The sequence below is a fragment of the Mobula hypostoma genome, chromosome 5 (assembly GCF_963921235.1).
Source record: "Mobula hypostoma chromosome 5, sMobHyp1.1, whole genome shotgun sequence".
Taxonomy (NCBI): Eukaryota; Metazoa; Chordata; class Chondrichthyes; order Myliobatiformes; family Myliobatidae; genus Mobula; species Mobula hypostoma.
Genome location: NC_086101.1, coordinates 164,925,238 through 164,948,693, shown reverse-complemented (window position 1 = coordinate 164,948,693; position 23,456 = coordinate 164,925,238). Strand labels below are relative to the sequence as shown.

Genomic DNA, 23,456 nt, shown 5'->3' with positions numbered 1-23,456 from the left:
GGGAGAAAGCTTCAAAGGTCCAATTTAATGTCAAACAAATGTACAATAAACATCCACGAAAACAGAGGAGTGCCCCAAAGAATGAACGACAGATAAATGTAAGAACCCCAAAGTACCCCCCCAGCAGCAAGTAACAATCCCCAGTCCCCCCACCAGCCAAAAAAGCATCAGCACCCACCACTGAGCACTCAAGCGTGAGCAAAGCAATAGCAAAGACACAGACTTGCAGTTACCCCAAAGACTTTGCATTTCACCCAGTATATGACATACCACAGGCTCACTCTCTCCTAAATAAGGGAGAAAGAGGTGTCTCCGTTTTCCCAGCGAGCGAGGAGACATAACAGACAACTCATTGGTTTACGATGTTGGAAGTCCGTTACGTCACTTTTTCCGAGCTCTGTTCCCAAAGGTCTCAAAGATCCCGGGTCTTTGGACATACTGCAGAAGATTTTCTGACTCCCCCGATGACACATGGGTCTCCTGCTGTGTCACCAGCCCTGGATCTGGCTGTCTCCAGAGCCCCGAGACCTTAGACTGCCTAATCTGAGCCTAAGATCTCAGAACAAGGCCTCTTTTGTACTATTTTTTTGTAGATTATAGTAATTTTTTATTTCTTGCACTATACCGCTGCTACAAAACAAATTTCACAATATACAGGAGTACCTAATAAAGTGGCCACTGTGTGTATGTTCGCACTTTTCCGCTGCTGTACCCCATCCACTTCAAGGTTCAATGTGTTGTGCATTCCGAGATGCTCTTCTGCACACCACTGTTGTAACTCATGGCTATTTCAGTTCCTGTCAGCTTAAACTAGTCAGGCCTTTCTCCTCAAAATTATCAAAATGTTCTTGCCCACAGAACTGCTGCTCACTGGATGTTATTTTTCGTACCTTTCTCTCTAAACTCTAGAGACTGTCGAGTGTGAAAATCCCAGGAGATCAGTTTCTGAGATACTCAAACCACCCCAACTGGCACAGTCAACGTCACTAAGATCACATTTCTTCCCTATTCTGATGTTTGGTCTGAACAACAATTGAATCTTGTGGCCATGCTTTTCTGCATTGTTGCTGCCACATGATTAGCTGACTAGATATTTGCATTAACAAGCAGGTGTACTAATAAAGCTGCCACTGATGGTATGTCAGTATAATAAACCTGATTTCTGAATCTAGTTCTCCTCATTACTCAAGGTCTCTATGTTTCTATGTTCCTGTGTCTCAGGACTAATCTGCTCTGTATGCAGTTAGCTCATCTGAACTGAGCTGGAAGTGGTATTGGTTGTTGGGAGAAAGTCGGTCAGGCATCCTCCTGAATATTGTCTAGTGACCTGCATTAGCAAGTGGGTTCAGCTGTGATCGCCTTCACAGCTGAATGACCCTTTTAAATCCCGATTGTCTGAGACACAGTTAGGTGAGATACAAGATGATGAACCTGTACCAAGGATGATATGACCCAGTCTCATTCAGTGTCTCTTTGGGTGGAAAGGAAGGTATAATCCAAATAGATATTCAAAGAATTGACTTCCATGGATATATTTAGCAAAACTATATGGACGATGGTGCAGTGGCATCAGCACTGGACTTCAGGGCAGATGGTTCTGAGTTCAAACCCAGCCGGGTCCCAGCCTGGGCAGCAGCAGTATCTGTGCAGAAGAAAGGCCTGGCAATCTTGTTATGAAAAATCTATGGTCCATGAGGTCATGAAGTCATGAAGAGTCAGACTCGACTTAATGACAGAACAACAACATACCTTATTTAACATTACTCATTTCAAACTGGAATGTTTGATTTCTAACTTGTATTATGCATGCTAAGTTGAGTCTTTCACCTTGATTAGTTATCCAATGGAATCAACAGTATGATCCTCAAATTCTCGTGCTATTCCATCTGGCAGGCACTGCCATGTTATAAACCCTGGATATGGAAGAAGCTTGTAAAATAAGACTACTGGCTGGATGAAAATCCCTGCAAACAAATGGTTGAAGTTAATATTTTTAAAATGTGAGGGCTTTAAATACAGAATACTTGCCTGTATTTTGCCTTCCTCTAAGTATGAATGAGATGAAGCCTGGAGGGACTTTCCATTCATCAAGTCTAGTGCTTTCCACCGAATCTGATCACTAAGAAGGCAGGAAGTCCCCAAGCCCGGGTCACGAAGAGGAGAAACGTTCACTCATTCATTCTCTGATTATGTACAGCAATTTATCTTAAAAATACTGTGCTGAGAACAATAAGGAAAACTCTGTCCATTGAATTATGTTTCTGAAGCGTACTAATCCCTAAAGCAACAGAGACTTGTTTCCAAGCAACAAGGAAGCATGGAATACAAACAATTTAGTGTTACAGGTTTCTAGTCAGTTTTTCTTGTTAACCTCTCATTAAACCTCATGGAGTAGTACTTTAGAATTTAATAGAAAGTTGGATCAATTTCCCTTTCTGGGCGGGGTTTATACCAATGTAACGTGTTATCTCTCTCTCTCTCTATTTGTTTGTAGGTGTGTTTATTACAGATAATGAACGGAATTGTGGGCAGACCTTGAAACATTCTGTCGTGGAATATCACGTCATGTACCAGCCTGCATGCTGATAAAGAGACAGACCTCCGGAAACTAAGGATCAGAGGAAGAATCAAGCAGTGAGCACCAAATCGAAAGACGATCCAGTTGGTCAATGAACATAGCTGAAGAAATTTGTGGCATTTGATTTAATTCTGTTGAAGTAAGGATTTACTTTGTCACTGACATCTCAACTATTGGAGGACATTCAATTCTGATTCTTTTTTCATTAGCTGAAAAATACTTTCCTAGTTTTTTTTTGTGCAGAAGTGCCTTGCACCTGTTGGGATTAAATCATGTGTCATGTGATTGTTACCTGCCGCTCAATGCTATGGACCCTGCTAAGTATTGTGGTGGCCTTTGCTGAACTGATTGCCTTCATGAGTGCAGACTGGCTGGTGGGCAGGCCAAGGGCGAATGGCAGCCCTGCTCCGGCAAACCGCTCCAGCACTTCCAACGATCCTTACCGCCCCACTCTGGGCATATACAGCCGCTGCATCAAGGTGACCCACCAGGTCAACTCAAAGCGAGGGAGTCTGTGCGGTCCGTACGCCGAAAGCTTTAATGAAATTGCCAGTGGATTCTGGCGAGCCACTGCTATTTTCCTGGCGACGGGGATTCTCATTCTATGCACTGTGGCTTTTGTGTCTGTCTTTACCATGTGCGTACAGAGTTTCCTGAAGAAAAGTATTTTTAACATTTGTGGATTACTACAAGGAATTGCAGGTAAGTTTTACTTCATGGGGATTAGTCACTATACCTCCATAGACCACTTAGGAATGCTTTATTTTTTAGGAAGGATAAACTTGGTAATGCAATTTTAAATTCTGCTGTTGTCCACGTTGATAGTAACTCTGCTGTCATTCAATCAGAACAACTGTTGTAAGGTGGTATCGTATATACATCCGTTTAAACCAACTCAGCAGCAAATTACTACCCGATTGTTTTGTATCCAGGACTGCCCTCAGGTGATTTGTGGGGCTTGTTGAAGTTTGCTCTCATCATTACACAGGCTGTCAAGATTTCCAAAACATGTGCGTTTCTTTTTCAAGAGCAGCACTCCACTGCTAACCTGATCTTGTATACAATGTGCATTGTTCATGGTTCCTTCCTTGAAAGATAAAATGACCTTAAGACATAAGGTCTCTAATGTATGTATTTTCAACATGTCATGCCTCTCCCTAGTGATTCCATAGACAGCAGTGCCTGAAACAGAATTTTTAAAGTGATGGGGCTAATGAAGTTCAGTGAAGTTATCCCCTCTGGTTCAAGAGCCTGATAGTTGAGGAGTAATAACTGCTCCTGAACCTGGTGGTATAAATCCTGAGGCTCATGTACCTTCCTGATGGCAGAAGTGATAAGAGACTATATTCTGGGTGATGGGGGCCCTGTTTTCCTGCAACAATGCTCCATGTAGATTTGCTCAATGGTGGGGAGGGCTTTACCCAGGATGGACTGGACCATATCCACTACTTTTTGTAGGATTTTCTGTTCAAGGGCATTGCTGTTTCCATACCAGGCTGTGATATAGCCTGTCAATATACTCTCTCCACCACACATCTGTAGAAGTTGGTCCGAGTTGTAAATGTCATGCTTCACAAGCTTCTAAGGAAGATAAGGCACTGCCGTGTTTTCTTCATCATTGCACTTGGGTGCCAGGCCCAGGACAGGTCCTCTGAAATGATAACACTGAGGATTTTAAAGTTGCTGACCCTCTCCTCCTCTGATCCCCCAATGAGGACAGCCTCATGGATGTTTGGTTTCCTCCTCCTGAAGTCAACAATCAGTTCTTTGGACATGCTGACACTGAGTAAAACGTTGTTTTTATACTACCACTCAGCCAGATTTTCAATCTCCCTCATATATGCTGATTCATCGCCACCTTTGATTCGGCCTATGATCGTGGTGTCGTCAGCAAATTTAAGTATGGCATTGGAGCTGCTCTGCTCCCACTGAGACTTGCCCTGCTCCATTGGTATAACGTGTACAGCCCTCCTCCATCAGTACAGTGTGTGTTTCCCACTCTATTATTATATTCATACTTATGAATATTGCCAAGAGAAGAAATTCTTCAGGTGCTAGAAACCTTGAGCAACGTGCTCAAGATGCAGGAGAAACTCAGCAAGTCCAGCAGCATCTATGGAGGGGAATAAACAGTCGATGTTTCACACCGAGAGTCTGATTCCCCTCCATAGATGCTGCCTTGCTAACTGAGTTCCTCCAGTATTTTGTGTGTGTGCTGCATATAAAAATTACACTTGTTTTATCGGGAGCCTTTTTTCTTCATCATAAAAGATGCTAACTGTTAATTATTAACTGTTCAGAATTCAGCTTCTCAGTAGGTGAATTCAGAGCCAGGTATAGTACTGAGTTGTGCCAATTGTTTGTGGCCTCAGTATATTGAAACTGGATCTACTTGACACCTGAGTTTGCAGCAGGCAATATGAACAATGTCTAAACCACCCCCCTCCCCCACTCCCAGCCCCTTTCCTGGATCAGTTGCAGCTTATTTCTCTCCCTTGCCTCCCTGGGTTAATCCCTCTACATACCAGCTGAGAGCATGTGCGCCACACACCTGACCGAGAGCATGGACTCTGCTTCAGTTTGTCTGTGACCAAGTCTCCGGCGGGTGCAAAGCTGTCGGTCAAGTACTCCAGCACAGGGTGAAGTGCCACGAAAAAGTAATGTTCCAGCAAGTTATCTGGCAGTGGTATTTGAGGATACCGGATGATTTTGTCCAGAACGCAAATAATGCACTTCATAAATCTGGTGGATTAACACTTGCACTGCCAGAACAGAGACACGTCCATAATATATAATTATATAGGGGGCAAGTTTTATACACAGACGATGGTAGGTGCCTGGAATGGGGTACCAAATGTGGTATGTTCTATAAGAAGTAGTTTTAAAATGTGTGACTAGTAATTAACATATTGTTTGTTTCTCAATATTATATAATTAAGAAGTAAAACACATTTTTGATGCAAAATGCATTAACAATTTCCATTTCAGAAATGTGTTCAGTTACTTTGAGGCTGGAGTCAGTGCTGCACAGCTGATACAATGTCCACTTCAGGGCATATTTCTCTGTTCAAGGCTCCATTTGGAGTTCTTCAGGACGGTATAAGCCACGTTTTCCCTGGATCAGCCATCAGTGACTCCTGGAGCATCCTGGTTTCCCCAGCAACACAGGACGGGATGTCTGCCATCTAAAAGTATTCATTATCTTTACACCATTCTAATCTCCAGCACGCCACCCTGACTTGTCCATGTTGCAGGCCACGACAACCTAATCTTGACAACCTGCACACCCATCCCATCATTAACTTTTCAAACTAACATTTCCATGCAGAACTACCACCTTTTTGGAGGAGATGGGAGGCTATTAAGTTGCAACAACTTTCAGCATGGAAGTTGGAATAGATGACTGAGATGGACTGGTTGGATGCAAGTGCTGTAAAGTTGTGTGAAAATGCCATGCAGTGTCGATAAGCAATGCGCTGAAATTGACAGAGTTGTTTTCAGCGTATTGTATCTTGAATATTGGTAACTTGGTGTATTATTGACACATATGCTGAGGTACTGTGGGTAGTTCGGCTGTCGTACCGTCCATACACATCAACTCATTATAGCAATGGTAGCCCGAGGTAAAACAATAACAGAATGCAAAATAAATTATTATAGTATCAGAGGAAGTGTGCAAGGCCAAAAGACTGCAGATTGTGAGGTCAAAAGTCCACTTTATCATGTAAGGGACCATTTAATATTCTTGAGATAACGGGATACAAGTTGTACCTGAGCCCACTGGTGCATGCTGTCAGGCTCTTCGTATCTTCTGCCCTTTGTGAGTGGGGGAGAAGGCAGAATGCCTGCGGTGTTGGAATTGATTGTGACAACGTCAGTATAAATCTATTTTGTTTCTCATTGGTCTTTGGCAGTTTTATAATTGGTCCTAATAACTGCCTTTTTATAATACAAATATATAAATGTATGAAAGAATATTTCCATGTTTATTTCAGTCTTTAGAGCAGAATAAGTTTTCTGTGTCAAATTATAGGGGACTAATTTCTAATAACTGAACAATTAAATGAAATATATGTGTTTCTCCAAGTTTTCCTTCTGTTATTCTAATTACACTTAGAAAAATAGAGGAACACTCACAACACGCTGGAGGAACTCAGCAGGTCGGGCAGCATCCGTGGAAAAGATCGGTCGACGTTTCGGGCCGGAACCCTTCGTCAGGACTGAAGAGGGAAGGGGGAGAGGCCCTATAAAGAAGGTGGGGGGAGGGTGGGAAGGAGAAGGCTGGTAGGTTCCAGGTGAAAAACCAGTAAGGGGAAAGATAAAGGGGTGGGGGAGGGGAAGCAGGGAGATGATAGGCAGGAAAGGTGAAGAAGGAATAGGGGAAAACACAATGGGTAGTAGAAGGAGGCGGAACCATGAGGGAGGTGATAGGCAGCTGGGGGAGGGGGCAGAGTGACATAGGGATAGAGGAAGGGAGGGGGAGGGAATTACCGGAAGTTGGAGAATTCTATGTTCATACCAAGGGGCTGGAGACTACCTAGACGGTATATGAAGTGTTGCTCCTCCAACCTGAGTTTAGCCTCATCATGGCAGTAGAGGAGGCCATGTATGGACATATCTGAATTGGAGTGGGAAGCAGAGTTGACGTGGGTGGCTACTGGGAGATCCTGTCTGTTGTGGCAGACGAAGCGGAGGGGCTCGACGAAGCGGTCCCCCAATCTGCGTCGGGTTTCACCGATGTAGAGGAGGCCGCACCGGGAGCACCGGATGCAATAGGTGACCCCAACAGACTCACAAGTGAAGTGTTGCCTCACTTGGAAGGACTGTTTGGGGCCCTGAATGGTGACAAGAGAGGAGGTGTAGGGACAGGTGTAGTACTTTTCCAACTTCTGGTAATTCCATCCCCCTCCCTTCCTCTATCCCTATGCCACTCTGCCCCCTCCCCCAGCTGCCTATCACCTCCCTCATGGTTCCGCCTCCTTCTACTACTCATTGTGTTTTCCCCTATTCCTTCTTCACCTTTCCTGCCGATCACCTCCCTGCTTCCCCTCCCCCACCCCTTTATCTTTCCCCTTACTGGTTTTCCACTTGGAACCTACCAGCCTTCTCCTTCCCACCCTCCCCCCACCTTCTTTATAGGGCCTCTGCCCCTTCCCTCTGCAGTCCTGACGAAGGGTTCTGGCCCGAAACGTCGACTCATTTTTTCCACGGATGCTGCCTGACCTGAGTTCCTCCAGCGTGTTGTGAGTGTTGCTTTGACTCCAGCACCTGCAGATTATTTTGTGTTTAGAAAAATAGAGGGCTCTGCAGTAGGGGAATTCTCAGCAGTGTCTACAGTAGGTTACATGGTCAGCACAACATTGTGGGCCGAAGGGCCTGTAATGTGCTTTAGATTTCTATGTTCTAAGTTCTACATGAACTGTTTGCTTTAAAGAACATTTTTTGCTCAGATTGCAACCATAAAATGCCACATAATCAACTGTGCAAAGGAAATGACTAAGCACAGGTTAAAGCTCAAGATCCACATTTCGTCATAGATCCTCCAGTTTTCCATTCATGAACCATCTCCATGATAACAAACATCCCACTTTTAATTTGATGATTCATTGTATAAATATGGACTAAGTCCACGTTTGTTCAATTTTTTTCCTTAATGTAATTTTAAAACATTTTCTTATGGATTCAAGTTATATGCCGGTCTTTTAGAATGTTTCCGCTATGACTCTATAGGGTCTGTAGATTAATAACTTGTGTAAATGTGGCATCCGGACCTGTGATGAACCCCAAGATGTTATCGAGGATGGTGGACGAAACACCTTGGAATTTTAGGAGAACGAGATGTGAACACAAGATTCTGATGGATTGTCAGGGTAGATGTAGAGAATGTAAAATAAAGGGGTCCTGGTTTTGTTGTAATGAGGAATCACGTCTTTGTTCCTGAGGATTGTAAATCTTTGGAATTCTAAACATGTGGATGCAGAGTTGCTGAGATAATGGAGAATCTGATAAGGAATGAGCTATTCCACCAGCCGGCTGATGGTGCTGAAACTAGCGCTTGATTTGGATTTAAGTGAGGGAGAGTTGCACGGCGTCAGCCTCACTCTCTCTTCCCAATTCCCATCTGGATCCAGTGGCAAGACAAGAGTCGAGACGGCTGGAGATGGGACTAGGCGCAGTGGATGACCAGGACATCTTCTGTGTCTTTGTGTATTGTGCACAGTTCTGGTCACTGAATTATAGGAAAGATGTCAATAAAATTGAGAGAGTACAGAGGAGATTTACTAAAATGTTGCCTGGGTTTCATCTCCTAAGTTACAGAGAAACGTTGAACAAGTTAGATCTTTATTCTTTGGAGCGTAGAAGGTTGAGGGGGACTTGATAGAGGTGTTTAAAATTATGAGGGGGCTTGATAGAGTTGACGTGGATAGGCTTTTTCCATTGAGAATGGGGGAGATTCAAACAAGAGGACTCGAGAGTTAAAGGGCAAAAGTTTAGGGGTAACATGAGGGGGAACAACTTTACTCAGAGAGTGGTAGCTGTGTGGAACGAGCTTCCAGCAGAAGTGGTTGAGGCAGGTTCGATGTTGTCGTTTAAGGTTAAATTGGATAGATATATGGACAGGAAAAGAATGGAGGGTTATGGGCCGAGTGCAGGTCGGTGGGACTAGGTGAGAGTAAGAGTTCGGCACAGACTAGAAGGGCCGAGATGGCCTGTTTCCGTGCTGTAATGGTTATATGATTGTATTGATTGACAGAATGGGCTTTAAAGGGAATAGTTCCTATTTCCTGTTTCTATTTTGTGTGTTTGTTGAGCTCTTTCAAATCTTTACTGTTCCCTCAGGAGTTTTTTTTATTCATCTGTGGGGCTTTCATGCTACTGGCCAGGGCAGCATTTATTGTTCATCTGTGTCTGGCTACTAAAGTGAATGGTTTACTAAACCATTTCAGAGTGCAGTTGAAAGTCAACCACACTGCTGATTTGGAAATTGTACATGGGCCATTATGGTAGGGAGGGGTGATTTCCCTCACTGACCTCAGTGAACTGGAAGTTTTAGTCAATGATTCGATAGAGTCACCATTTCAGATGCCGGTTTGTTATTGTAAATTTATGTGATGACTCCCAGTTGATGTGAAGGAATTCAAACTCGTGTCTCAGATTGGTAGTTGGGATTCTGGATTGCAGTCCAGTTATTTATCTGCTATACTGTCATTCCCAGCCTTACTGTCAGGCTACTACAATGGTTCAGGCAGAGAGAGTGTGGAGTACTTTTATAACTATGCAGGATAAGGAAGCAGAGAGCTTAAATACTATTGAGAATTTGTCTGTGTGTGGGTTCCCACTGATTACACTATCAGAGCAAGCCTCTGCCAAGTTACAGCCAGATAACTTTGGAATAGTAATATTGTAGCAGTTAGTCGTTCATTGGCAATATCAAGTTCAAATGCAATTTAATTCTCGTTCAACCACACATGAATACAGCCCCAAACGAAACATCGTTCCTCTGGGGCCAGGGTGCAAAACACAGAACCAACAGTCACACAACACACGTAGCACATATAATTATGATTGCAGAAAACATAAGTTACGAAAAAACAAACTAAAAAATAATTATGTAGCCCAGGTCCTGAATGTCATGGCCTGTAGACTGATGGTGCATGGATGGTGTCGTGGAGCCACGTTTTGGCAAGAACAGGCCCGCAGCAGTTCCTCATCTCACGTAGGTGCAGCTGCGGACGAATGCACTCCAGGTTGTCTTTTACCGAGCGAACATTGGAAGATAGCCCTGATGGGAGGGGCCGGCCCCAACCCGGTACAGAATCCAGTAGCCCACAGCCAGCACCGGTGTCTCCTTCTCTGGTGGCTGCAACGGGCAACCCTAAGGCATGCGGGCCTTGTCCACGCCACAGCCGAGGCCACGCAGCTCCCCCGCCATCGGTTTCACAATTGAACCGGTGAATCAGACTCGCAGTTTTCTGCATTACTGATGTCCAACACATTAAGAATGGCCAAACCAATCGTTTCCGCTGTTTGTTGGATCGTGCACCAACCCGACATCTTCTTCCCTGGGTGGCTGAAGCAGGCTGCAACACGGTTTGCAGCAAGTCCAGCACCACTGCTATCGGGCAGCTTACTAGTGGGGTAGACCTGACATACTTGGTGTGCTGGATAACCAGCAGTGCCCTACAATCATGAAAAGACCCTATATCACCCTATTCTTTACCACAACCAAAAATATTGATTATAATTATCCCTAAGAATTTTCATCTGTTAAGGAGTAACAGTGTAATTGCAAAACTTGGTTTACATTTTTAAAATTATGTATTATTGTTTTCATAGTTCCTACTACATTTGCTGTTTTGCTTTGGTGATCTCTTCAGAGTCCTCGCGTTTTCTACCTGTTTAAACAATCTTATAAATCATTTCCGTGAAGAGAGAAGTATAGTAGTTACCAGTTTCTCCTGTATTAGAGTGCCTGAGGGAAATATAATTAAGGGAATTTCACTCCAATTACCAAAGGACTTTAGCTAACAAGTCATTCAGAAGTCAGTTCTGCAGGAGGGTCTCAGCCCAAAACATCAACTGTTAATTCATTTCCATAGATGTTGCCTGACATTTTGATGTTTCATACAAAGTGCTGGAGGAACTCAGCAGGCCTGGCAGCACCGATGGAAAAGAGTACCATCGATGGTTTGGGCCGAGACCTTTCAGCATTTTATGTGTTGCTTTCATAATGAATTTGAAGTTGTTAGTTCAAGCTAAAATGGAACTTTCTTTGCAATAAGAGGTTTCCATTGTCCTACAATGGGTTGATGGGGTGGACTAACGGGTAGAGGTGTTAATCAGCCTGACAGCTTGAGGGAGATAACTGATTTTGAATCTTGTGGTCGTGGTGTGGATGCTGCGTAGCCTCTTCCCTGAGGGGAGTGGGATGGACAGTCCATAAGCACAGTGGGTGGGATATGTATGTATGGGAAATCGGGTAAGAAAACCTCTTGACGTTGAGGATCAGCCATGATCTTAGTGCCTGACAGGCTGGAAGCAGGTGGAATCTCATGTGGATAGGGTGGTGAGGAAAGCTTTTGGTATGCTGGCCTTTATAAATCAGAGCATTGAGTATAGGAGTTGGGATGTAATGTTAAAATTGTACAAGGCATTGGTAAGGCCAAATTTGGAGTATTGTGTACAGTTCTGGTCACTGAATTATAGGAAAGATGTCAACAAAATAGAGAGAGTGCAGAGAAGATTTACTAGAATGTTACCTGGGTTTCAGCACCTAAGTTACAGAGAAAGGTTGAACAAGTTGGGTCTTTATTCTTTGGAGTGTAGAAGGTTGAGGGGGGACTTGGTAGAGGTATTTTAAATTAAGAGGGGGGATAGATAGAGTTGACGTGGATAGGCTTTTTCCATTGAGAGTGGGGGAGATTCAAACAAGAGGACATGAGTTGAGAGTTAGGGGGCAAAAGTTTAGGGATAACACAAGGGGGAACTTCTTTACTCAGAGTGGTAGCTGTGTGGAATGAGCTTCCAGTTGAAGTGGTAAAGGCAGGCTCGATATTGTCATTGAAAGTAAAATTGGATAGCTATATAGATGGGAAAGGAATGGAGGGTTATGGGCTGAGTGCAGGTCGGTGGAACGAGGTGAGAGTAAACATTCGGCACGGACGAGAAGGGCTGAGATGGCCTGTTTCCGTGCTGTAATTATTATATGGTTTATACGGTTGTACCAGCTGGGGTATGAGGGACCAATGAGGTGGTTAGCAGGGTAATGATGAGGGGTCTTGACCTAAGGGTCATTGTTTCCTGATAGCAACACAGCTCTTTACAATGTGGGAAAAGCCTTCATTCTTGAGGTTGTCACTCTTTAGAAGAATCCAGGGGCTCAGATTTTTGTGACAATTCAAGATTCTTTATTGCCAGTCTTCAGTCCACAAGTGTAAAGGAGAACAAAGTGACTATTATGCTGGATCCAATACAAACCAAAATAAATATAAAAGCAATCCTATAAAACAAAATGCAAAATAACTTGCATACAGTTTGTGTATACATACAGTGACACTAGGTGTATGTGCTGGTGGTGGGGTTGGTGGGGTGGACTAACTGGTGGAGGTGTTAATCAGCCTGACAGCTTGAGGGAGGTAACTGTTTTTCAATCTAGTGGTCGTGGTGTTGGATGCTGCATAGCCTCTTTCCTAAGCACATAAGCACAGTGGGTGGGACATATATGTATGTATGTATGGGAAATCGGATTAGAAAACCTCGACGTTAAGGATCAGCCATGATCTTGGTGCCTGACAGGCTGGAAGCAACATACTTTCCTATTGCTTTTTCTATCTGTTTTATCTTTTGGTGGGTGTTTATAGCTCTGGGCGGTTAGCATGAGAAGTAACAAGGAGTGAGCTAATTTTCAAAGTACTTCATTAACAGCGAACAACACTCAACTAACTGACTGCATTGGCAGTTAGAGCACTGTATTAATGGCGTACCACACAGAAGACATACTTCTTAAAGCTATATACACATTCGCTATATGACACTGCTTTCCCTTTGGAAGTACTACTACAGTGGATTCTGGTTAATCGGGGCCAGTACATTGTGTCCCAATTAGTCAGAGCTTCATGGAAATAATTAAAAGATATAAAAAAAGACAATCTACCATTTAACTGAGTAACAAATTATATATTAATTATGAAACACATAAATTAGAACTGTACTACTACTACTACAGTGCTATGTTCTGACTAGTTATTGACAGAGGCATTCATCCAGAGTGTGCTGGCGTGTTCTTTTGATTGACTGGGAATTTAAAAAGTCAGCGCCTGCACCTCGTGAAGATAGCAGACTGCCTCCATACAAAGCTTTTGACGATTGCATCATCCAAATCTAACTTGTTGAAGTAGGGAAATGGTTTCATTTTCACTCCCAGCCATTTCTGGCATCTCCAAGCCTGAATGCTTGAAACCGCAGTGAGCAAAACAGTTTTGAGTTTTCTTACTGCTTATTTCTCACCAACTATCAGCATCAAAAATCACTGTTTATGAACATGAACACATGCAGCCAACGCTATTTACAAACTGTTTGCTCTAAGCTCGGTGTGATGTCTAATGGCCATACAAGGGCATGTGACTGACGCTAATTAGAAACAGTTCGCCAATAGTCGCCTGTCCCAGTTAAGCAGCATAGTCTCTCAAATAAACGAAGAGAAACCGAGCTATTTTATCAATTCATTTTTCTTTAAGAGTTGTCCCAAGTAAGCAGCTGCTTTGATTAACTGTTGGCCCAAATAACTGGAATCCACTGTATACCCAAATACGATAAAATAACTGCATATAAAGACTAAACCATGGTGAATGCAAGCCATTCATAATATGAGCTGTTGTTATTTTGAATTTTCTGAGTTTTCGCATCTAATAATATTGTTCATTTTATAAAAATATGATGAAAAAATTCAGACACCAATTGGTTAAATCAGGAGACTTTCACTGAAGTTCAGGAAAGATAAAACCACCGGAAAAGTAAAAGATAAGCTCTTAGCATTTTTATGTTTGAGTGTTATGAAAACAACAGTGACTAGTTGTCGAGATAATGCGGGGTGTTGTAGGAAAAACGCTATATTTCTTTAACTCTTTGCAGTATTGCCTAGAATTCCAGCAAGTTGGTGATTGAGAACACATGAATCACAGCACTTGAATCTTGTACACTCAGGTTGGAGGAACAACACCTTATATTCTGTCTGGGTAGCCTCCAACCTGATGGCATGAACATCGACTTCTCTAACTTCCGCTAAGGCCCCACCTCCCCCTCGTACCCCATCTGTTACTCATTTTTATGCACACATTCTTTCTCTCACTCTCCTTTTTCTCCCTCTGTCCCTCTGAATATACCTCTTGCCCATCCTCTGGGTCCCCCCACCTCCTTGTCTTTCTTCCCAGACCTCCTGTCCCATGATCCTCTCATATCCCCTTTTGCCAATCACCTGTCCAGCTCTCGGCTCTATCCCTCCCCCTCCTGTCTTCTCCTATCATTTTGGATCTCCCCCTCCCCCTCCAACTTTCAAATCCCTTACTCACTCTTCCTTCAGTTAGTCCTGACGAAGGGTCTCGGCCTGAAACGTCGACTGCACCTCTTCCTAGAGATGCTGCTTGGCCTGCTGCATTCACCAGCAACTTTGATGTGTGTTGCTTGAATCTTGTGTCACGATGACAGCTGAGTGGCAGTTCTGCCCATTGCTGCTGTCATTGTGTCCAAACTTGTAGCTCCCAGGAGTTTAAAGATATTTTGTCTTTCATTTTGCCAACTGTGTTTCAAACATCTGGAGTTGGTTTTTCACCTAGTGGTCAGTGCATTTATACTTTTAAAGAGTTTGAGTTGTACATTTAAAATTTCTACAATGTTTTAACACTGATATTCTAGGAGTAGTAGAGCTATAGTTTGTAAAATATCAAATACTGCTCTTCAAACATTTGAAAGTTGAATCTTGCACTGTAGGTAGGATCTGATCTTTTCTCAGAGTGTTTCACATTGAATTGAATTGACTTTATTTCTTACATTCAAGTACTTAAGCAATCTGTACATTATGTCTCTGTCTAAATGTGCAATGTGCAATTTATAGTACTTTGTAATAAATAGTATGTACAACAGGACTATCAATATAGCATAGAAATACAATTGTATCAGCGTGAGTTAATCAGCCTGATGGCCTGGTGGAAGAGACTGTCCCAGAGCCTGTTGGTCCTGGCTTTAATGCTACAGTACTGTTTTCCAGATGGTTGTAGCTGGAACAGTTTGTGGTTGGGGTGACTCAGGTCCCCAGTGATCCTTCGGGCCCTTTTTGCACACCTGTCTCTGTAAATGTCCTGAATAGTGGGACGTTCACATCTACAGATGTGCTGGGCTGTCTGCACCACTCTGCAGAGTCCTGTGATTGAGGGAATTACCGTTCCCATACCAGGCAGTGATGCAGCCAGTTAGGATGCTCTCAGTTGTGCCTCTGCAGAAAGTCTTAGGATTTGGGGACTCATACCAAACTTCTTCAACCATCTGGGTGAAAGAGGTGCTGTTGTGCCATTTTTACCACCCAGCCAGTATGTACAGACCATGTGAGATCCTCGGTGATGTGTATGCCAAGGAACTTGAGGCTGTTCACCCTCTCAACCCCAGATCCATTTATATCAATAGGGGTTAGACTGTCTCCATTCCTCCACATCCAGCCCCTTTGTTTTTGCGACATTGAGGGGAGAGGTTGTTCTCTTGATACCACTGTGTCAGGGTGATGACTTCCTCTCTGTAGGTTGCCTTGTTATTATTTGAGATAAGACCAATCAATGTAGTATCATCAGCAAATTTAATTAGCACATTGGAGCTGTGGGTGGCGATGCAGTCATGGGTAAAGGAGGGGGCTTAGGACACAGCCCTGAGGGGCTCCTGCATTGAGGGGCAGAGGTGAGGGAGCCTCACTCTGGAATTCAAGTTGGGCATTTAGTCCTGTCTGTTCCAAACAAATCCTCATACAAACAAGCTTTTAAAAATATTTTTTATTATGTTGGTATACTCAAGTGCCCTTGAACTTTTACTGCTACCTTAAAGAAAGATGGGCCTTGAATTTTAATATCTTGTTCTGCAGAACTTTGACAGTGCAGCTTCCCTCATTACTGGACTGATACTCAGTTTGAGAGAAGGCCCTGGAGTCTCTGGAGTGGAACTTGAGTTCATAACTTTCAATGCAGAGGTGAGGGCGTTACAGTGAACCTAGGATGTGTGTCCCCCGTTTTAAAAAAAAGGACTCCAAGTAAACTTTGCTTTGAGAAATCAGATCATCTACGAAAACAATGTTTTTTTTAATCCAAAAAAAATTCTGAAGTTACCGGGCCATTCTGAAGTTGTGAAAGAACCTTTAAAAATGCAAACATGAGGAAATCTGCAGATGCTGGAATTTCAAGCAACACACGTAAAAATTGCTGGTGAACGTAGCAGGCCAGGCAGCATCTATAGGAAGAGGTACAAATGCAAATCCTTCATTTTAGATTGAATAGTACCTTTTCATTGGAATGCTTGAAGCAGAAAGCTCTGTGAGAAAACAAAGAGTGACTTTCAAAAAGCCTTTTCAGGCATTGTATCGCAGTCCTTGTAGATGGATCTCCCTCTGTGTCATTAGACACTACACTATGCTTAGAGCAAACAGTGTTGATTGCCTGCGTTGTGTTCAAAAGGCAGTGATTTTTAACGCTGATAATGATTGCACATAGGATGGATGATAGGCTTGTATGCTGAAAGGACACTAAGATAGTAAATTGTCTCTGGGGCTGGAGCAACTTACCTTGAGAAATGAAAGCAAATGATAATAATAAGGCTTAAAAATTCATTTATCTTGTGGTCCTCTGATATTTGGGAAGGAAGGAGTTCATCAAGGGAATTTGAGAATGGCAGTCTGATGTGAAAATAGTAATAATGCTGTCATAAATAACAGGGAGTATATTCAGGACCAATAGGTACAACAGAGATAAGCTAAATGTACACAAAGTGGGAACAATCAGAAAAAACCTTGAGGCCATGAAAAAGATGGGACTATGGGGAGTAAGGTGGAAATTCGATCTTACGCTAGACTGAATTTCAGGCCAAGAAGGGGAGGGGGGTGATCAACTGACCGTGATTCAGAAAGATAATGTCACCAGGGGCAAGAAATGAGACAAATATCATTGTATAGAGGTAATGTACATGAATACTTGGGAATTGCAATGGAGCAGAGATACTTGAAATGGATCTGCCCCCAGAGAATGAAAATGAATGCAGCATGTATAACTGGAGAGCTTTTATGTGTTTGTGCCAGGAATACACAGCAAGGTAAAGCACTAATCCCAATGGGCAAAGGGGTACTGTGGCTGAATATGCTTACAGTGAATAGAACAATGCCAGCAGTAGATAAATGCTCAGCCCAGTGGGCTAACATAATGAAGAAAGACAACTTCCTTTGTGAAGATATAAAATTATATGGGAACAGTAGGATTAGTATAAATCTTGTGTGGTTTGAGAATATTTCCCAGATTGTGTTTCTAAATTGGTAGCCTAATCTATGACAACAACATGACTCAGAATTTTCTATCAAGGAAGTGGAGAAGTGACAGTGACCAGGGAAAGTCTAACGACCAGACATCATGTAGAAAAGGAAGGTCACAGCAAGACCATTCACTGCTGTAGTCATGGGGTAGCCTTCACATAGAAACCAAGGAAGTAAATGTAGACAAACCACTGCTTTGTTTCAGGCGTGGTGGGTGAAACCAATCCAATTCATCTACTTGAATACCCTGACCCATTAGTCTGGGTAATTAGCTACTATTAGCTTTAATCTATTCTTCACAATTGTGGTGTGGCTTATTGCCTAATGTTGCATTTCCAAAGGGATCAATCTGTTGAACTTCCTATCACTTTTCCAGTGCTGATCAGAGGGAGGTGAAAACGCATTTGGAAAGTTAGGGAGCCCAATACGTATCCAGGTTTTTTTTTAAAGCTACCCTTAACCTGGATGGCATGAATACTGTTCATCTCTCTTTTGCTTTGGTGAGGTCCACATCAAAGTTCAAAGTAAATGTCTTATCAATTTACATGTATGCCACCATATAATCCCCTGAGATTCAGTTTCTTGCAGCCATACATCGTTAAACAAAGAAATTCAAGGACATTGTCTAGACAAAATGGAAGTCAGTGAGTTGGCCATTTGATTACTAATTTAATTATTTTGGCACAATATTGTGAGTCGAGGGGCCTGTTTCCTGTGCTGTACTGTTCTATGTAATCAACCAAAAACTACGCACAAAGACTGGCAAACAAGACAAACTGTGCAAATACAAAAAAAAACAGATAATAGATAAATGAATAAATAAACAGATTAATTAAATCTGTGAATATGAGTCGATGAATCCTTGAAAGTGAGTCCATGGGCTGTGGAACCAGTTCTGTGTTGAGGTAACTGAAGTTATTCTGTCTACGCTGGTTCAGGAGCCAGAAAGCTACGCAAAGGAATCAGATGTTCTGCAGTGGCTCTGTGTGCAGTGGTGAAAAAATAATTCTGTGTTACTTTCTGTTTTGATAGCTCAGTTGCTTAATAGTTTACAGAACTAGACATTTCCTTGTTTTAATTTCTAAACTTATGTTGAGTTAGCTAACCTAAGTCATAGTGAAGACATGGGTGCTGCAATTAACATCAGCACCTAATGACTTCCCAAAGAGTAATAACAGTGAGTGTTCATTAGGAGAGGACCCCTACTGAGAAACTGATGAACAGGATTATTTTTCACCATTATGCCCTGAATAAATCGGCATTCATTATATGAGTTCACACATGCAGCCTAACCCAAGAACCAGGACACATCTTTCCTACAGTTTGTACCACTCCAGCACTCGATTTGGATAGGATCTCTATTTAAAGCAGAGAGAAGGGCCTTCCACTGAATCTGTGCTTCCACTTTCCCAGTGCCCGCAGGGATAGGTGGAATCCACCACATAATATTGACTCTTATTCCTGACTCTGTTATAATGCAGTGTGGTGTGTTAGTTCATGTTCCAATATGCCCAGTATATGCAAACCATGTTGCTCCTGAGTATTGGGTGTGCTCTGGAGTGGTTGTGAAATGTGTTCCACAGCTATTACGGTCAATCTAAAGTTACAAAGGTCAGTACTGCATTTGTAAAGGGGAATTCTGCAATGTATTTTCTATTTAAATTTTATAACTGCAGTAATCATTAACTTATTTTATGTAGGTGAAGTTAAAATGTGCAAAACAATTAGCCTCCTTATTTTACGAAAGACATGAGCCTTAAATTCTTCATATACGTTCACATACCCCTTCCTTAGGAGTCTGCGGAGTTTCGGCATGACATCTAAAACTTTGACAAACTTCTACAGATGTGTGGTGGAGAGTGTATTGACTGGCTGCACCATAGCCTGGTGTGCCTTGACACCTATGCCTTTGAATGGAAAATCTTACAAAAGGTAGTGGATTTAGCTCAGTACATAACAGGTAAAGCCCTCCTAAACACTGAGCACATCTACATGAAAAACTTTTCTCGCTGTTGCCTTCAGGTAGAAGGTACAAGAGCCTCAGGATTCACACCGCCAGGTACAAGAACAGTTACTACCCTCAACCATCAGGCTCTTGAACAAAAGGATTAACTACACTCACTTGCACATCCATTGAGATGTTTCCACAACCAATTGTCTCACTTGAAGGAGTGTTATTTCATGTTCTCAAAGGTTTCAAGTGTACATTTAATGTCAGAGAAATGTGTACAATATACGTCGTGAAATTCCTTTTTCTTCACACCATCCATGCAGACAGGGGAGTGCCCCAAAGAATGAATGACAGTTAAACGTTTGAACCCCATAACCCTCCTCAGCAACCCCCTTCCACGTGTAAACAGCCACAAAATGACGATCCCCATCCCCCCACCAGCAAAAAAACATCGGCGCCCCCACCGAGCACTGAAGCATGCAGCAAAGCTTCAATAAAGACACAGACTTGCAGTACCCCAAAGACTACTCACTCACCCAGTAATTCGACATACCACAGGCTCCCTCTCTCCCTAATAAGGGAAAAAGAGGTATCCCCGTTTTCACAGCGAGAGGGCAGACATAACATTATTTTATTGCTATTTATTTATATTTGCATTTGCACAGTTTATTGTCTTCTGCACTCCAGTTGATCTTTCATTGATTCTGTTATAGTTTCTATTCCATAGATTTGCTGAGTAGGCCCGTGGGAACAAGAATCTCGGGCTTGTATATGGTGACATATATGTACTTTGATAATAAATTTACTTTGAGGTAGATGGTTGAATTATTCTTAAAGCAGAACAATTAAACTGGCATTGGAATGCTCTGACTGGTAGGTAGTTTATGATGACTGGTGAAGATTGGTTTTGTTGTCCAGTTGTATGATCCTCAATTATCTGCTACATCCCCTCAAGCTAAGGACCACTGTTCCGGTGAAGGCTATTTGGAAGGCAGAAACCACTGGCCCAGGCTGCAGGGAAACTAATTAAAATATGCACCTGTGCACACGTGTGGCAACCAACGTCAATCCTTATCTCAAAATTTATGTTGGAAATGTTGTCACATTTATATTACAAAAGTTGTCACATGACAACAGAAATTGTCAGAGCCTGAGACAGTGCGTGTGGACCACTAATGTTATAAATGTATAGGAATTTATATAATGGGCGAAGTACACAGGCTGACAACATGCAACAGATTCTGTATTCGTAGTTGACCTTTTGTGGAATTGCATACTTCAAATTGGGATATATGAGCTTAGAAATTTTAATGTTCTCTGGTGCAGCACTCATAAAATGCTCAGCAGGTCAGGCAGCATCTATGGAAAGGAATAAACAGTTGATGTTTCGGGCCGAGACCCTTCGTCAGGACTGGAGAGGGAGGGGGAAGATACCACAATAAGAAGTTGGGGTTGGGGGGAGGGGTAGGAATACAAGCTTAGAAAGTGATAGGTGAAGCAAAGTTGGGGGGGGTGGGAGAGGATGGAATGAGAAGGTCGGGGGTGATAGGTGGAAAAGGTAAAGGTCTGTGGAAGAAGGGATCTGATAGGAGAGGAGAGTGGATCATGAGAGAAAGGGAAGGAGAAGGGGCACCAGGGGAGGTAGGAGGAGGGCCTGAGTGGGAAATGAAGAAGAGGTGTGGAGGAGGAGGAGGAAAATATACTGGAGGTTGGGGAAATCGTTGTTCATGCCATCGGACTGGAGACTACCTGGATGTTCCTCTGCCAACCGGAGAGTGGTCTCATCATGGCAGAAGAGGAGACCGTGGACTGACATGATGGAATGGGAATGGGAGTTAGAATTGAAATAGTTGGCTACCAGGAAATCCTGCCCTTTGCAGATAAGCAAAGGTGCTCGACAAAACAGTCCCCCATTCTATGTCAGATCTCACCAGTGAGAGGAGGCCACATTGGGAGCATTGGACGCAGGAGTCAACCCCAACAGATTCACTGCTGAAGTGTTACCTCACCTGGAAGGATTGTTTGGGCCCTTGAATGCAGGTGAGGGAGTAAGTGAATGGGCAGGTGTAGCACTTTTTCCACTTACGGGGATAAGTGCCAGCAGGGAGATTTAGTGGAGGGACAAATGGACAAAGGAATCATAGGAGGAGAGATATCTGTGGAAAGCAGAGAGTTGGGCGGGGGGTGGGGTAAAGATGCTTTTGGTGATAGCGTTCCATTGAAGATAGCAAAGGTTGCGGAGAAACTAGCGCACTCTTGTGGCTGTAGCAGTAGAAAGCAATGACCCCTCCAGCTCCCATCCCCCGTTTGCATCTGCAACGTGCACCAGAGGCCTAAAACCATGGAAACCATTTGAGTACTGCACATTCTTGACATCTGAATGTGCTTCCCAGTAGTCATTGAGAAAATTAGAGTGACCAGTGATTACAGGCCTGATTGATGCTTAACTGTGAAGTGGAGGGTGTAGCAGAAACCTTGTTCCCTGGCACACATTGATGAATATAGACAGTAGAGGCAGCAATGGTTAGATAGAACAGATGAGAATTGGAACAGTGGTATTTGGAAGGGCAGTAGTATTTGGATTTGCAAGGAGATGCTGGGTGAGTTCACTATATCATTAATAATGAATGGATGGGGGAAGGATATTGGGCAGTGTGGTGCAATGCCATTTTGTGGTCAGTGCTGTACAAACAGAAGAATCATATGAGGTGGTGGATCAGTATTTGGTAAGAGAATCAACTGTCATTTTGAGAAGAGTCTTAAAAAAAAATGAAGCTAAGTTGGCAGCCAGTTTTGACTCCCATGTTTTCCTGTGAGTACCCAAAGATGATTGTTCCCAGGAGATAGTGATTCAAGTTTCCCCACAACACGCCAAAGGGAAAGAAATCATCCTGTGTGTTTGATGTAGCAATCTTGTCAGGAGCACAAAGGTGACTCATGTCTGGTTAAGTTTCTGGAATGACACAGCGTGACTGGAAATGGTGTTTATCTGATTCATTCCTTCTTTGTTCCCATGAAGCTGAAAATGACTGTAATATCTGAAGGGAGTTTTAGCCAGTTTTCTTATAGTTGGCAGGATGATGTATTCTGAGAGATTAGTTTTATTTTACGTATCAACCATCCAAATGTAATCTAGAGTAACACAACCCTTCTCTCTCATTTCTGCGCCTCCATCCATAATAATTTTAATTCCTTGTGCTTTCTTTTGCTGTCTCTGCTGTGTGTCCGGTTGGATTTATGAGATGAAGTGCCCAAAGTTGGCCATTAAAGTGGCCTCAGAATACCAAGTGAATAACAGAACAATGTTTAACTCCAAGTATCAGCCAGATAAACACTTCAGCTGCTCATTATTAACTGTGTTCAGTAGCAGAGGCAGGGCAGTTTTAACTCTTGTTCCCATAGGTTCCCACCCTCCCTTGAATTAGCAACGGAAATGTACAAGATGAAGTGGAGAGGAGTAGATCATGGAAAATAAAACAGTGCAGTGCAGTACAGGCCCTTTGGCCCACCATGTTGTGCCGACCTTTTAACCTACTCCAAGATTGACCTAATCCTTCTCTCCCACATACCCTCCATTTTTCTAGGTATGAGTTTTTTTTATGTTGTAGAATTATGTCATGAAGAAAACCCAAATAGGATCAGTTCCTGTCCATGACATCTGTCATTATTTAGAAAAGAAATAATGGAGTTAGCTGCCCTCTGCTTGCTAGGTGTTAGTGTTTTGCCTGTTGGCACCTTCGTAGTTGGGGGTTTTGGACTTCTTGCTTGGCATGTTTATATTGCTCAAACTGCATACCAACTTTGGCCTTTTGTTTCTGACGCTCAATGAAGGAGCACTGAAATTGTTGGTTAAAGACATACTAGGGTAAATCACT

The 23,456-nt window shown here is 42.9% G+C and overlaps 1 protein-coding gene across 4 annotated transcripts in view; it reads left to right on the top strand.

Moving 5' to 3' along the window:
• Positions 1 to 23,456, top strand: part of lhfpl2b (LHFPL tetraspan subfamily member 2b) — a 205,663-nt gene that overhangs the window by 160,353 nt on the left and 21,854 nt on the right. For all 4 annotated transcript variants that reach the window (XM_063049316.1, XM_063049313.1, XM_063049315.1 and 1 more), the window contains one exon: positions 2,495 to 3,280. In XM_063049316.1, coding sequence (XP_062905386.1) covers positions 2,851 to 3,280 — 430 coding nt within the window. In that variant the 5' untranslated portion in view covers positions 2,495 to 2,850. The remainder of the gene's footprint in view (positions 1 to 2,494; positions 3,281 to 23,456) is intronic.